This window comes from Ursus arctos, unplaced genomic scaffold, assembly GCF_023065955.2.
Source record: "Ursus arctos isolate Adak ecotype North America unplaced genomic scaffold, UrsArc2.0 scaffold_33, whole genome shotgun sequence".
NCBI classification, from domain to species: domain Eukaryota; kingdom Metazoa; phylum Chordata; class Mammalia; order Carnivora; family Ursidae; genus Ursus; species Ursus arctos.
The window spans coordinates 3285270-3303206 of NW_026623019.1; the positions used below are offsets into that span (position 1 = coordinate 3285270).

At 36.7% G+C, this 17937-nt stretch overlaps 1 protein-coding gene across 8 annotated transcripts in view; it reads right to left on the bottom strand.

Moving 5' to 3' along the window:
* Positions 1–17937, bottom strand: part of AUH (AU RNA binding methylglutaconyl-CoA hydratase) — a 343374-nt gene that overhangs the window by 288202 nt on the left and 37235 nt on the right. For 5 of the 8 annotated variants that reach the window (XM_057305615.1, XM_044391260.3, XM_026519201.4 and 2 more), the window contains one exon: positions 14917–15003. The exons of the other annotated variants lie outside the window; for them this stretch is intronic. In XM_057305615.1, coding sequence (XP_057161598.1) covers positions 14917–15003 — 87 coding nt within the window. The remainder of the gene's footprint in view (positions 1–14916; positions 15004–17937) is intronic. 8 annotated transcript variants of the gene reach the window in all.

Below are 17937 nucleotides of genomic sequence, written 5' to 3' on the forward strand. Positions count from 1 at the left end.
ATGCCGACTCTCAAATAAAGACATGAAGCCAAGCATGAAACTGTAAACAATAAAAGTGACACAATAGTTTTTTAAAAGAACCAAAAAGTATTTTAAAATGAAATTAAAAAACTCAATGTTTGTAACGAATCGGGTACAGCTTATGAGAAAATCAGTGGAGCTGTAAACCATTCAGAGAGAGGTAAGGAGGAACAAACATGGAAACGATGGAAGAGGAGACACAGACATATAGTAAAAAGGTCTGACATAAGCCAAATTGGCAGAAAATAGTGAAACAAACATCCCTTGTCATGGGTTTAAAAGAAAGCAGCAAATGTAACCTGAAGAAAGAAAAAATTAATGAAAATCAGGATGGAAATTAATAACACAGAAACAGGAGAGGGGATTAACAAAGCCCAAAACAGATCTCTGAAATGTGTACTAAAAGTGATAAATCTACGGAGAGACAGATCCAAGAAGAAAACAGAATGAGGACCCGAGCAAGCAGTCTCCGGAGTGAGAAGAGACAACCCACTGTTGACTCCTCAGAGAAACTAAGAGAACATTATCAATACTTCATACCAATGCATTTGAAAATCTAGATGAAATGGATAAATTCCTAGAAAAGTCTTAATTTCCAGAAATAAAACTTAAAAACAGACAACTTATTGATGTGGTCATTTTCATATATGTGTTTGCATATCATCTAAATCAATGTATGAATACAAACATATATTCATGTAAAAACCAAGAAAAGGCCTAAATATACTAAAATCATTAAATATTAAAGTATTAAATCATGGCACTAGCAGTAATTAGTTATGTGGACAGAAAGGGAATGGGAGAAAGCTGCTAAAAGAAGTTCTAATTTTTTACATTAAACATACATTCAGATATTCCTTACGGAATTAAAAGCTAACAAACATAAAAAAGCCAAAAAAGAATGAAAGTGATTTTCCTTTTTGGTCCTGTCAAATTCTAGAATATTCCAGGGTAATATTTTAGAGTAAGAGACAGAGCTTGGCTGATAAGCCCGCTTCTTTGGCTATATTTAGCAAAACAGTATAATTTCCACAGCACCATCCAAAATCATAATGTGATTAATACCCAGAGGAAGTCAGCAAAAGCAAGAGAATTCCAAAAAGAGGAGAGAGATCCTATGTTGCAAAGCGAAGTGTAGCTCTATTCGAAACTATGATTCAGTACAGTAGGCTGGGGATGTTAACACTTCTAAGGGAAAACAACGGACTCCTAAATACTTGTGTCAATTTTCTGTCAGGATGACCAAAGGATAAAGAAAACAGAAAGCAGGATCTGGAAGTTACCACTTGGAAAACTAGTAAGTATAGTTAACTTGAGTGTTTCATCAGTCAATCCTCACATACCGTAATTGAGCTCTTCAATTTCTACTTATTACCTCAAATTAGGGGGAAAAATGTAAAATACATGCTGGAATGCATCCAATTTAACAAAACTACTTATTTAAAAAATCTCCTTGACCTTCAAACAAACAAAAAAGGCACAGTGAACATAACCATTTCGGGTCAACCTGGCGGACTGACAATTCTGCAAACCTTAAAAATGTTATTTACTAAACAATTCTTAATACATCTAAAATCAAAGTCAAATAACCACAGGATAGCCAAGAAAATGTAACAAGCACACAACCCTTCAAACTGTATGTGATAGTAGTCACTGTGGCACTAATTAAGTATTTTCACAATAAGCTTTGCTTCAGATGAAGTAAAACACAAAGGAAGTATCTGAAATAGCTCTGAATGGTGTAACGACGATAAACTATCAAACTCTAAAAAAATCAATCACAATTCATAGACGCTCACCACATTCTGCTAATGCATAAACTTAACTTTTCTGCAGCAAAATAAACACCTTATGGCAACTTCTTTAGGAAAACGGTAAGTTGAGCCGATGTCTGGTTTTTTTGTGAGTATCAGATGTCTCTAAGTCAAGTGGAAAGCTTAAAAGGGATATATCTGGAATTTATGCAAGCCCTTTTGCATTCATTACTCAAGAATCTCTCAATATCAAAACGGGATGCTAGGGAGTTTGAAGTGGATTTATACCTTTACAAAGCACAGACCTCAATGTAATGTGTTATGTAATTAAAAAGAATGCAATGACTAAATGCATGAAGTGACAAATACAAAACCTTTGGTAAAATGTTATCATACCTTAGTCATATTTAAAAGCTCTGCATCTTACCTCAGAGACTATTATTAAGCCATGGTAAATCAGACTTTATGCTTCAAAGAAAGGGATATACAAATCTTTGAGAAAAAAAACCTTCTGAATACTTTCACCTACAGTTTATTTATAAGAAATCAAATTATGGGAAGTTTTCATCCATAACCAGGATAAGTTTCAGATAACTAGTTTTTTCTACATGGACCTACACCAGAAAGCCCAACAGTCAGACTAAGGGGCCATGCAAAATCGTCCAAGGAATGGAGCTCTTCCATCATGGCCAGCCCAGAAGGCAGCTGCCCACACCCCCAGTGCTCATCTCCAGGAGGACGCTTGTCAGAGGCACCACTGATGACCGTGCTGCCAGATTCGGCCGTCCGCTCTCCCCATGCACCCTCCTGGACATGTCAGCAGCGTGTGACTGAGGCCTCCCGAATGGAAGACTTTCTTCACTTGGCTCTCAGAGAACTGTTGTTTTCTTCCTATGCCTCTACCCTGGAGGATCTTTCTGAGTCTCCTTTCTGGTTCTTTTCATCCCCGTCTTGAAACATCAAAACGCCTCAGCTGAAAATGCCTGGCATTTTAAAAGGATTGCTATGGAATATCCTTTACAAAAAAATCATCCACCTCACACTAGATTCTACAACTGAAAATTCTGGTGAAAACCCATTTAAAATATCTCTTTATCATTAGATGACAATTCTTTGAGGCCTCAACTTGAGAAGGAAATAGACTTGCCCCCTCAGAGTTTCTATTTGAGAGAGAATTTTGAAATGTTTTCTAGCTCCTCATGAAATACCATCTAATGAGACAAGACTGACCATCCAGAGGGAAGCAACACTTGTGCTCCCCACATTCTGGATCATTCACTGGCACAGTGGGGATCCCAACAGTGGCATGCCCATGGCACAAGTGAAAACAGGAAGGAAGGTGCACCACTTGCAGCTGGAGCAAGGTGATAAGTTAAGGATCGGCAGCTTTTAGTAGACCCAGATCATTCCATGTCTCTGCATCTGCGATGGCCTGAGCAGGCCTCAGATTCCAAAATAACCCGTTGCTGCTTCTGACCTAGGCATCCCACTCCTGAAAGGGGGAGGGACTTGAAACAATGATTACCCTTTTAGATATCTGAGAATTCACCATTTCTTTAGAATGAAACATCTCAAAAAGAGACTTTTTTCTTTGAAAAGAGCAACAGAACTAAATTTTGTTCTAGGATGTTGGAGTTCCTTTTTAAGAAAAGCCTTTCTAAGAAGCTAGAAACAGTGAAGTAAGGAATTTAGTGACTCTGAATAAAATATAGAACTTCTTTCTGATCTCTATTTTAATAACACAGAACAGCTTTCAAATGAGTCCCATACCTCTAAGTTCCTTACAGACTCTTTCATGAAAAACAAGAAGAAAGTCCATGGCCCTTGAGACCCCAGAGAAAGATCTTCCAGGTGTGGAAAATGCGAAGATAACATGGGGCAAGAGGAAAAAGTGGTATCAGACAGGCAGGATATACTCTGACTCATGCCATTACTGACAGTGCCACAATGGTTGACAACCAGGCTCACAAAATCCTTGAGAAACCTAACAATCATCCTGAGCCTCTCTGAACAGGCATCGGCACATCTGGGTATGAAAGAGCCCCCTGAGTGCAATGCAGGGCCCACACCCGCCGCATCCACTCACATCCTCCAGACAACACCTCTCCTGTGGACACAATGACCTCCGGAAGCCCTGTTCGACAGAAAACGAACTGACCGTGTCAGAAGAACTGGAGGGGCTGGAGGCCTATGTGCAGAATCTGGTCCATAAACCAATTTTGTTTGACATTCAAAGGGTTTTTTTCCCCTCCCTTGAAAACCTTAAAATTAGGAGATTTTTTCTAGAAAATCTAGAATTCTGGCTTCTCTTGAAAATAAGAATCAAGGTGAAAAATGAAGAAAATTATCCAAGAAATAACGTTAGAAATGCTTGCAGAATTCAAGATAGATGAACATTTTAAAAACTGATGTATTTTGGCAAATATAAAAAATGTATGTAGCATACACAGGTAAGGAAGCATATACAGTCACAGACTTCCTTAAGATTACCAGCGTAAGAGCTGTATCAGAACACCCCGTCCACCCACGTGCTCCTCACCTCCTCTTCCATCTGCCTTCCCAAACCCAACAGTAATGACTACTGTGACTTCTCTGCCTATCACTCTATATTTCCTGTGTGTGTGGGTGTCTGTGATTTCAGTATACACACATTTCTACACTATATACTGTTTTGTATATGCTTTTAGTTTTATAAAAAATACATTGTTTTAATTCAGTGTTTCCAAGATTTATCCATGTTCTTGCACGTGTACTCATTTATGTGCAATGCTATCTACGGTACAACTGTACATATATACAAAAACATTCATCTACTCTCCTGTCACTGAAATTTGGTTGTCTTCAGTTTTTTATTATTAACAATACTGCTACTATAAAATCTTTTTCTTATATGCTGGTATAAGCTTCCCTAGGACACATGCACAAAATGCCTATAGAATAGTGTAGTTTCAAATTCCAAGTAGCAATACATTCATTGGGTCAAAATCAGATATTTTTAAAAATAAAGAGCATAGTATCCATACACAGTGCACAAAGAAAGGTTATTATTTCATGGACCTTTGATGCTCACCCTATGTGCCTACTGGGATAAACTTTACTATGGGTCCAATGAAAACAGTGTTACAGGGTTTACCCTCTAGTAAATGTCTCCTGAAGAAGTGAACTTTCGAGTCTTATGGAATGTGAACGTTCAACTTTGTAAGACAACACCAAACTGTTTTCCTCAACAGTTCATCAGTTTGTACTCTCATCAGAAGGGAGTCCATCTGCCTGGTGACCCGCTTCTTCACTAACTCTGTGTAGTTTCAGGCATAAGAATATGTGGCTTATCTGACAGAGGTGTGAAACATGACTCTCTTGTTCTGTCTTACACACTCCTAGGCAGCATGCACGCATGTGTGTCCTGATTCGTGTCTGCATGCATAGATATATAGATATATATATATGTATATATATCTGTATGCTTTGGCAGCTACTGTATTTCTTCCCAGTTTGTGGCTTTTCTTTCTACTTTCTTTATAGCACCTTTTAATGAACAAATGTTCTTAAGTTTAATTTGGTAGAATTTATAAACCTCTCCTTTTATGGGCTGCATTTTGTGTTTAACAATTTTACTCCGTCAAGATCATAAAATTTGCAGCCAAGTCTTGCCGTCCCCAGCAAATGTCCTCTCTCCTGTGGCAGTGCCCCCGTTTACATGTGTCTGCCAGGCTTCTGTATTCTACTCCATGGTCCATTTGTCTATCCCAAAGCCCACAACATACTATCTTAATTTACAAATCTTTAAAATAAGTCTTGAGTGCTGATAAGGCAAGGCCCCTTATTTTCTTCTTTACGAATGTCTGGCTGTTTTGGGGCTTCATTATGCTCATCAAATTCCTCACAAAATTCATGCTGAGAACGTAAGTGTAATTACATTGAATCTGTAAGTTGAATCATCTGTGAGAATCATCTTCTTGATACTGAATCCTTCTATTCAAGAAGATAATGTGTCTCCACTTAATTTTTTTAAAAAGTTTCATAATTTCAAAATAGCTTACGTATATTTCTAGATTCATTTTTGTTCCTGCTGTCAGTAGTATCTTTTCTTGACTGACATTTCTTGGCTGTTGCTAGTATAAAGAAGAACAATTAATTACTTTTAAATATGGATCTTCTATTTGGCTCTCTTGAGACACTCATTATTCTGAATAATTTGTTGATCCTTTTAGATTTCAATGGAGACAATCATACCACTTGAGACAGGCAGTGTTATATTTCTTCTTTGTGTCACTATTTTATTTCTATTTCCTGCCTTTCCACACAGGCCAGGATTTTCAGGACACTGTTGAACAGAGGTGGTCACAGTGGGCCTTTTGTTTTTTCCTCATTTTAGGAGACTACTCTCACGTTTTACTGCTAAGAAACACATACCTCTCATTGGGCTAAGGAAGTTCCCTTCTATTTCTAGTCTGCCTTGACCTTTTTCTATGAATAGATTTGACATCTCTCAAATTCTTTTCATCAATCTATTAAGGAAAAACATGATTTTATTTTAAATGACTGTCACAAATTAAATTCAAGATTTTCAAACGGGATCCTCCAACTCCCCCTTGTATGCCTGAGAAAATCCAACTTGGTCTTTTTTTTTTTTTTAAACCTATTTTAGGGGCGCCTGGGTGGCTCAGTCGTTAAGTGTCTGCCTTCGGCTCAGGGCGTGATCCCAGAGTACTGGGATCGAGCCCCACATCAGGCTCCTCTGCTGGGAGCCTGCTTCTTCCTCTCCCACTCCCCCTGCCTGTGTTCCCTCTCTCGCTGGCTGTCTCTCTCTCTGGCAAATAAATAAATAAAATCTTAAAAAAATAAATAAATAAATAAATAAAATAAAATAAAATAAAATAAAATAAAATAAAATAAAATAAAATAAAAAAATAAAACCTATTTTATTTCATCCATGTTCCTAAGCAAGACTGGTTCCTCTCACTCACTGTTCTATTGTTTTTGTCAAAGGTACATGGGACAGTCCTACTAATCAGAAATACTGAGTTTAGGAATAAACTCTCACTGCACAGTTCTGTGGAGGAGTTTGTAGAAGGAAGAGTTTGTAGAAGGAAGCGTGCAACGATCTGTTCCTTACAGGCGATAAAGCAACCAAAGGCAATCATTTAATATTTAAAAACTAGGCCTGGCACATTCTCTGTGAAAAAACTTTCAACTACTACTCAATCCCTCCAGTGGTAACAGGATTATCCAGAACATGGTTTCTTCTTGAGACAGAAGTTTCTTATTTATTGGCACAAAGATCTTCCCAGTATTTCGTATAAGCTTTATAATCTCTGCTCTATCTACAATCACATCCCTCTCTTCCTCTATAACATCTACTGTTCAACACCCTTTACTCCTTTGTTCGGAGGCTTGGCCTCATGCCGATACTCCCCACTGCAACTCCAACTTCCATCTCATTAATTTCTGAGCCTTGTGTTACTGCCTTCCTCAACTTTCTTTGGATTCATAACTTTTTAAGGCAATGCTTAGCTACTTATTGCCAGTGGTTTTCCCTTGCTAACATAGGTATTTAAGGTTATGACTTCCCCTCAAACGATCACTTTAATCAAATCTCAAAAATCTGGGTATACAGTAATTTTATATTCATTGAATCTTAGTACTTTTTCCTGTAACCGTTCCTTCTTTCACCCATTAGTAACTTAACAGTTCTTTTTTAATTGACAAATATATGGTTTTTAAATCTCTGTATTATGTGTATTTTTATTTCTAATTTAGTTGCATTGTGAACAGAGAACATGGTCTGTATGCATTAATCTTCTGAAACTTAACAGAGATTTTGGGGTCCAGCACATGATTCGTTTTTGTAAATGTTTTGTATGTTCATAAGAAGTACACATACTCTCCAGTGGGGTTAAGAGTCTATTAAGTCAACTTCGATATGCACACTGTTCAAATCCTTACTTTTAACTTTTGCCTTTCAATATCATGATAAATTGGGAGAGATGAATTGAAATCATCCACAGTGATGAAGGATTTGCCGATTTATTCTGTATATATTTAATATAACTTTATTTGTATACTTTAAGATCTCTGTTTTCAGAAACACACAAGTTTAGTCTTATGTAAAATTTAAACTTTTAATCCATACAGTGTCCTTCTCTTACTAATAACGGTTTTTGCCTTAAAGAGTATGATTAGTAATCTCCTGGTATGAAAAAGGCTTTAACAGAGGTGCTACTATTAACAATACACAGTTGATTTACATTTCTTAATCAAATCTGAACATCCATGTCTTTAACAAGTTTAGTCATCTGACATTAATGGTAATTACTAGACTTATTTCATCATCTTATTATTTAATTTGTCCTAAGGGGTACCCCCTTTTTTTTTATGTTTTTTATTATATTATGTTAGTCACCATACAGTACATCCCCGGTTTCTGATGTAAAGTTCGATGATTCATTAGTTGCGTATAACACCCAGTGCACCTGCAATACGTGCCCTCCTTACTACCCATCACCAGCCTATCCCATTCCCCCACCCCCCTCCCCTCTGAGGCCCTCAGTTTGTTTCTCAGAGTCCATAAGGGGGTACCCCTTTTATCTTCTTAACATTTTGTTAGGGTTTGATGAACTTTACTTTTTTGTTTTGTTTGTTTTTCTTACTCTGGTCTCCACTCTCCACCCTCCAACTCATTTGTAAGACTTATGCTCCATTCCTGCTCCGTGAATATTTTAAACTCCCTAGCAAAGGATACAAAGACCTTAAAACCTTTAAATCTCCAAAATGCAAAAAGGCCTGAGCCAAACATGAAGCAAGCTGTCCAAATCAGAACTGGAAATCAGTAGATTCCTTAAGATAAAAAAAAAAAGAAAGAAAAGAAAAAGAGTGGAAGACTAGAATTCCAAAAAACAGGAAAAATAAAGAAGATAGGCGACATCTGAGATGGATGAATGGATGGACGGAAAGAAGGGAGGGAGGGAGGAGACATCAGTACCCCCTTATGGACTCTGAAACACAAGGTGTCTGTCAGACACAGTGCTTGTTTTTAGCAAAACCTGTCAGCTAATATGTTTTCTATATTTTTAAACAGCTGAAAATAAGGAAACAAATTAAATATACTGTTTCATAACACATGGAAACTATTTAAAATTTAAATTTCACAGTGCATACAGTTCTACTGGAACAGAGAAACACATATTTGTTGACATTTTGTCTGTAGCTGCTTCAGCACTATCTGTCAAAGTTGAGCACCTAGTACGAGGCAAGGATGTCTCCTCTCACTAGTTCTTTTCAACATCATACGAAAAAATCTTTGCAAATGTAATTAAAGAAAAAAGGAAATAAAAGGTAATACAGATTGAGAAAGAAGACATCAAATTGTCTTTGCTTGCAAATGACATGAGTGTCTACAATGCAGAAGATTCATGAAAGAATTAACAAAAAGCCTTCTGGAACAAATACACAATTATACCAAGGTTGCAAGACACAGGATAAATATACAAAAGTCAATCATTTTTCCACATACCAACAATGAACAAATGGAATTTTGTTTTTTTGAATACTCATTTTTATTATGTTATGTTAGTCACCATATGGTATATCCTTAGTTTCTGACGTAGTGTTCCATGATTCATTTTTTGCATATAACACCCAGAGCACCATGCAATATGTGCCCTCCTTAATACCCATCACCAACCTATCCCAATCCCCTACCCCCCTCCCCTCTGAAGCCCTCAGTTTGTTGCCCAGAGTCCACAGTCTCTCATGGATCATTCCCCCTTCTGTTTAGCCCCCCTTCATTCTTCCCTTCCTTCTCCTACCGATCTCCCTATTTCTTATGTTCCATAAATTAGAAACACAATACCACTTACATTAACATCCCTCAAAATAAAATACTTAGATATAAACCCAACAAAATATGTACAAGATCTATATGAGAAAAGCTATAAAACTAATGCATGAAATCAAAGAACTGAATAAATGGAGAGACAGTCCATGTTCGTGGATAGGAAGACTCAGTATTGTCAAGATGTGAGTTCTTCCTAATTTGATGTATAGATTCAATGCAATCCTAATCAAAATCCCTGCAAGTTATTTTGTGGCTATCACCAAACTAGAGACAAAAGACCCAGAATAGCCAATACAATACTAAAGGAGAAGAACAAAGTTGTGGCACTGACACTACCCAATGTCTAGACTCACTATAAAGCTGCAGTAATCAAGACAGCATGGTTACTGGCAAAAGAACAGACAAATGGACCAAGGAATAAAACAGAGAGCCTAGAAACAGACTCCCATAAATCAACTGATCTCTGACGAAGAGAAAAAGGCAATACAATGGAGCACAGATAGTCTTTTCAACAAATGGTACTGAAACAGTAACATTCTCAAGCAAAACCAGGAACCTACACACAACATTACTCCCTTCACAAAAATTAACTCAAAATGGATCACAGATCTAACTGGAAGCACAAAACCATAAAACTCCTAGAAGACAACAGAGGAAACCTCGATGACCTAGGCGATGACCTAGACGACCAACAAGTTTGTACATACAACACCAAGAACGTACCCATGAAAGAAACAACAGACTGGACTTTACTAAAATGAAAAACGTATTACAAAAGATAACATCAAGAGAATGAGAAGATTACGAAGAAAGCTACAAACTGAGAGAAAATATTCACAGAATTTTCTGATATTTGATAAAGAACTGTTATCTAACATATACAAAGAATTCTTAAACTCAACAAGAAATACAAACAACTCAATTAAAAACTGGGCCAAGTCTCAACAGACACCTTAGCATGGGTATACAGATAGGAAATAAGCATATGAGAAGATGCTCCACATCATATGTCATCACAAAAATGAACAAATTAAAACAAGATACCACTACACACCTATTAGAACAGCTAAAATCTGGAACACTGATATCGAATGCTGACAAAGATGTGCGGCTACAGAAACTCTCATTAACTGCTGGTGAGAATGCAAAATAGCACAGTTACTCTGGAAGAGAGTTAGGCAGGGTTTTTTACATAACTAAACACTCTTGCCATATGATCCAGCAATTATGCTCCTTGGTATTTTCCCAAAAGCGTTGAAAACCTGCGTCCACACAAAAACCTACACATAGATTTTCTAGCAGCTTTATTCATAATTGTCAAAACTTGGAAGCAACCCGGATATCCTTCAGTGGGTAAATAGATAAATAAACTGTGGTCCACCCAAACAATGCAGCATTATTCAGCACCAGAAACACATAACAACTCTAGAAACACATAAGATATCGAGGCATAAAAAGGGAGAAAACTTTCATGTGTCTTACTAAGTGAAAGAAGCCAATCTGAAAAGGCTACGGACTATCTGATTCTAACTATATGACACTCAGGAAATGGAAAACTAGAGAGACAGTAAAAACAGGCTGCCAGAGAGGAGAGAGGGGAGAACAGGCTGAGCACAGATCATTTTTAGGGCACCGAAAACACTCTGTATGACACTATAATGATGGGTAAATGTCATTATATATTTATCCAAATCCACAGAATGTACGCCACCAAGAGTGAACCCTAATGTACACCATGAGCTCTGGATGATTGTGATTTATCAATGGAGATTCATCAGCTGTAATAAATCCCCCACTCTAGTGGAGGATGTTGCTAACAGGGGAGGCTGTGCGTATGTGGTGACAGGGAGTGTAAGAGAAACCTTTATACCGTCCCCTCAATTTTGATGTGACCCTAAAAGTGCTCTAGGAAAATAGTCTTTAAAAAAAAAAAAAAAGTTGAGTAGCCTAAGATATTATCTGTCTCTTCAAGAAAAAGTTTGCCTGCCCTGGTTTAATATAGTAAATGAATAGATTAGATCAAGACACTTAGATTCTATCCACCCCTCATAATCTCAGTAAGTCACCACAAAACACAACTTAAAAATTCTATGTCCACTGTAATGTTGTAATAAAAAGTATCATTAACTAAAATTGGGGAACCTGTGGGACAGAAAAAAGTAGACTGGATTAGGATCCAGAGAGAACTGTTACAGCTACAAACACTGAAAACAAAATGCCACTGCAAAAATAGAAACAGTTCTTCATTTTAGAAGTCCCAGAAAAATTCTAATTTCAAAATCAATAAAATGAAAAGAGGCTTGGAAGAAACATCAAGGTGATGTTTACAACTGGACCAGTCTCAGCCACTCCTCCCACCATACATATAAAGTTAAAGACAACATCAACTTCTACTTCCAAGATCATGCTCTCTAACCAATATGGAAACCAAGTCCATGCTCTGCCTCAGGGGACATCCGAGCTGACCATGAGGCGGAAGCTGAAGAGAGAAGCAAAGGAGAGCCACTAGAAATAGCAGCACGGGATTTAAAAAAGGTAGAAAGGTGACAACGACCATTCCAGAAATCAAAACAAATATATTCTAAAACTTAACTCTAAAAAACAAACAAAAAACAAGTAAACAATAACAAAACCACACAAGACCCCCAAAAATGTTACATGGTCAAATTCTACTAAACTTTGAAATAACAGATGACTTCCCTGTATAGCACAGGAAACAAAACAGAAAGCTTTTCACCTCATTCTATGAAGTTGTACAACCTTGATACAAAACCAGAAAAGGGTAACACACAAAAAAAGAACAAGAAGATTAATTCATTTATGATTATAGCAAAACATAAAAATTGAATTCAGCAGTTTATATTAAAAACCACTATAACCACTAACCACAATGACCAGGTATGGTTTATTGCAGTAACACAAAACCAGCACAGCATTAATAATTCCATTAATACAATTTAGTATACTAAAAGATAAATGAGATAAATTCTAATATATACCAATTACAGTTGGCCCTTGAACAACATAGGTTTGAACTGTGCAGGTCCATTTTATATATAGATTTTTTTCAATACATATAGGACAGTACTGTAATGTATTTTCCTTATGATTTCCTCGATAACATTTTATTTTCTCTAGCTTACTTTATTCTAAGATTATTATGTTAATATTAGAAATATTATTAAAATATTACTACTTTATTGAAAGAATATACTATATAATACATATGACATATAAGATACGTGTTAATCAACTGTTTCTATTATCAGTAAGGCTTCTGGTCAACAGGTTTCTGTAGTTAAGTCTTGGGGGAGTTAAAAGTAATACACAGATTTTCAACCGTGTGGGGGTCAGCAGCCCTAACCCCCACGTTGTTCAAGGGTCAACTGTATAAATACTGACATACATCAAAAAAGCATTTGACAAACTTTAACACGTATTCCTGAATAAAAAACAGTAACAAATTCCTAATAAGCTGAAACAGAAGAAAACTCCCTGAACTTGATAATTACTGGCAAAATATTAAAAGCATTCATCAAAGTCAAATAAAGATAAGGAAGATAGGGATGAACACACTCCAACAACAGAATATTGTATCGAAGGGCTTAGCCAATATAAAAGATGAAAAATGTGTAAGACTAAAATGCTGGGAAAAGCAAAAATAAAAATAGCATCATTTATAGATAATGAATTTTCACCTGGAAAACACAAGAAAATTAACTGAGATATAACAACAGCTAATAAAAGTAATTATCAAGTTGGTGTTATACAAAATAAGCACTTAAAACTTAGTAACTTTCCTACAGAAATACAATAACCAGACTTCAACAGAAATAGGAGAAAAAGATCCCATTCAAAGGAATAAATAACAAGCATAAACTGAGCTGGGAAAAAAGATGGAAGACCAAGCAAGGCAAATGGGAAGAAAACTTTCTTGAAGGACATTAAAAAAGGGATGACGCCCCCCACCCCCGTGCGCGCGCGCAGACGGAATGAAACCCATACACATCACGGATGGAAAGATCCAATATCACGAAAATGTGAATTCTTTCTAAATAAGATTTAGAGAAATTCCAGTCACAGTCCCGTGACAGTATTTTTCCTCCTTGCTTTAAAAACTAGTAATTGCAAATTCATTTGGAAGAACTGATGTGTCGGAATTACCAAAGAAAATCTTCAAGGAGAAAAAAAGAATAATGAAGGGAACCTCATACCCTCAAGATACTACAAGTTTTCAATCTAAATACTGGAACTGAATTAGGGTGGCACATTAGGAGACAGTATCTGCCCTACATTTAACAACGAAAGACTACTACAAAGTGGCTTTTTAATAAATAAGCAGTTGTTAATTAAATAATGCTACAGAGAAGAGGAGGAAGGATGTGAAAAATGCAATCTGCAGAAGGGGAGATGCAAGTCTAATGTGAAAACATCACACAGCATCTGGGGAAAAGCAAATGTAAATGCTAAGATGTCAAAAAATAAATTAATTAATTAAAATAAAATAAAATGCTAAGTTGTCTTTTTTTTTTAACTTTGGCAAACTTAAAAAGCAGGAACATTCAATGCTGGCAAAAATATGAGGAAACAAGTACTGTCACGTAATTGATGGGAACTGTAATTATTACAATCTTCTTGGAATATAACCTGGTAAAAATGATTAAAATGTAAAATGAACACACGATACCTAGAACTGCAATTCCATGCTCAGGAATCTATCCTGTAAGTACACGTACTAATGCTCTGAAAGACTTGATACAAAGATACTCATTGTTTTATTATAAATAACAAAAATGGAAAAAAAATCCCTGCACATTAATGAAGTAATTTAAAATTTTGGATAAGACAATGCTGTGGATGACTACACCGCAACATGTTAAAAAGTATTAATAATAAAGTAAGCTGATATGTCCTGAGACATAAATATTACCCAGAAGTCTGTAACTCTAAGGAAATAGTATGATCCTATTTATACAGACAACAAAACAATGCCGAATCTATAAGTATGTGTGTATGCAATTATCTGGGAGATATTCTCCTTGTTTGCTAATAACTACCTTCATATGCCATGTCATTACATAAAGGAGTGGCCACATAAAGGCCATCTTTAATTATAAAATATTTTTCACAGTTTTTCAAATTAAATGTATTACATTTCACTCCACAGCAACCAGTTACAGATCCTGATTACCTAATTACATAAGTCCTTTAGCCAAAGCTTATATATAAGGACAGTGTGCAACTTTCTAAATCTGACATTTAAGGTCAGCTTCAGCATGCTAAAAGGAGTTTAAACGAGCTTACCGATCTCATTAATCACTGCTCTTATTTTGGAGACAAAAGGACCAACTTCACTGGGATTCATTTTCACTCTCTCCTTAAGGTCAGCACCTGCAAAGTATTTTATTTACAAATATAATCTAGTTATAAACAAGATTTTAAGGCAATGAATTAAAATTTTACTTAAGATTCATATGTACCTTGAATATCAACTGAATTTATCCATTAAAGGAATTATATTACTTAAGTTTTCCTTCTCAAAGACCAGCAGGAGGAAGAATAAAACGTCTGCTCATACAGCTACCATGTGCCTAAAGCAGTGGTTCTCTAACTCTGCTGTCTCTGGACCCCTTTACACTCTTCGAGGAAGAGATTTACTCTAAACTATATCTACCAATAGTTACTCTATTAAAAACTAAAACTATTAAATTTTTAAAATATTTATTCATCAATGTAATAATACAAATGAACCCATTCATATTAACATAAATGACCAAAGACTGACGCCACTTCCTTGGCTCCTGCAGAGATGCTGGCAGTTGGACCAACACTGCTTTCGCCCATCAGTGCAAATGTCAACCCAGTGAAAAGGGCAAATCACTGAAAATCAGTCGGACTCCATGGACACCCGCCTTGGGGGCTGCAGATTTAACATACGAGCAAACTGACAATTTCGTCATTATGAGCTTATCACAGAATCATCAATTTGGAGCAGAAAAAAATTCTTAAGGGATCACCTACTCTGAGGCTCAACAAAGGCATTCTTCTTAATAAAATTAAACTGTATGAGAAAAGGCTCCCGTTTAAACGAACACATACAAAACAAAGTAAATTTACAGCGTAGAAGGTACACACTCAGCTACTTACTCTCTTACGAGTCCATGATAAAGTAATCGGGACTAGACACGGTAGCAAGTGCCAGCCAAGGCTGGGGCATCTGAGCCCACACGCTTCCTGTGGGCACTGAGAACTCCAACTGACAGAGCACATACCCTGCAATCCATCAGTTCTGAGCTCTATATACCCTAGAAAACCTCCAACACATGCCCAAGGACTAGGTGCAGTAGCATTCAATGCAACATATATAAAATGCAAAAAAATCAGAAATAACCTAAATATCCAACAGAAGAATTTTTAATATAATAAAGATATATTTATACAACAGACTATTACATGTTCATGAAAATAAAGGAATCAAAGTATAAATATGGAAAAATCTAAATGTTGAAGAACATATAACTATGTACATTTATTATACCCCAATATAACATATTAATATGTATTATATATTTAATAACAGTATATTATTCTATTTACAGAAACATACACAGGATAATAACCATTTACATAACTTTTTTTTAAAAGAATGATATTTAGGGGGCAGCTGGCTGGCTCAGTCAGTAGAGAATGTGACTTTTGATCTCAGGGTTGTGAGTTCAAGCCCCACACTGAGCATACAGCTTACTAAATAAATAAATAAATAAATAAATAAATAAATAAATAAATAGTAAAAGAAAGCTATTTAGGGATATAAAAAATGCACGGAAATGATAAATACCAAATTCAACTGGCGGTGACCTGTGCGAGAAGGGAAAGAGATGTGACTGGCAATGGTCACAGAGAACTTCAATCTTATTTGTGACACAGCATTGCTTAAGTTAAGTGATGGGTACTCAATATATTAATCTTTGAACATTTCTGAATGCCTGATATATGTCTTCATAATTAATTTTTTCCATAAAAAATATTTTTAGGGCCAAAAAAATTCTAAGTCACTTGGATATACTTGTTAAAAGAAAAACTGTTCAACCCTGAGAATGCAATTTAAACTGAAAATATAAAATATTGCTTAGTGCATGATGGCTAATACATGCTGATTTATAAAAGCAGCTAAATGCGGTGCCATGTTGGGGAGGCGAACAGATGAAAGAGGAACCACAGCAACACAGATAAGAAAGCAGATGGGACACACAGAGCCTCTGCATGAGGTGGTCCTGAAGGAGCCCCGGGTAACTGCATCATGGGATCCCTCACCACCTCCAACCTCAGCGTGGGCCACAGCATGAGGGTGCCCTCTGCCACATCAACTAGTGCTCCAAAGCGGGCTTTCACTGACATCCACTGACAGCCACAGTCCACACCCAGGTTCAAGAGACTAGGTGCTAGAAGCCATGCTGGAGCTCAGGGGAATCCAGGTTTGCTCTGGATGTGTGCAGCCCATTCATGCACACCAGGCCCAGCAGAGGTGGAAGATGGGGTCTGGCCCTAAGTGTGGTCCTAACCCACACAACTATGTGAGACTTTCATGGGATTCATGGTTTATTTTAGAAATAATTACCTTTTTTCATGGGATGTTAAACATTTGTGACCTTGAGACTACACTTCAAAAAATTTAATACCCTTTTTGTTTTTTTAGAAACATACCCTGCTATCTTGAACATTCAGAATCTAAAAGTAGAGTTTCACCTCTATCCCTCCAGATTATAAATTTATTTGATAATATTACAGTTCAATTGGAGGTCTGGCATGCTTCTTTCACTTTTTAAATCCCCCACGTCCATAACCACTCACTTCAGGTGAGCGAGCCTTTGTGATGCCAGGCAATCCTACTCCGTTCACCCTCAAATTCATCTACAGACCATTTCCTAACTCCTCTCTCTCCTTAAACCTCAAACCTCCTACCCAAACCTGACACCGACTTACTAAGAAAACAGATGCATTCATAAGAAAAATTTCACCGACACCAACCACCAAATCTACCTACCTACGAGGATTAAACTCTTACACTCTGCCCCCCTCCTACTACTACGGATAAACTAACTCACAACCAAAGCCAATTCGTGCACTAAGTTCCACTCCTTCTTCTCTCTTCAGGGCCACCACTCTAGCAATTATCCCTTTCCTGGCTGGTATCATCAGTAGTATTCCTCTTTAGAGAACCATTCCCATCAGCTACAGTAACACTGTGATACCGCTTACCTTAAAAAAGAAAAGAAAATTATGTGGACTTTCACTGCCCACTCTAATGGAAGTGCTTATTATCAG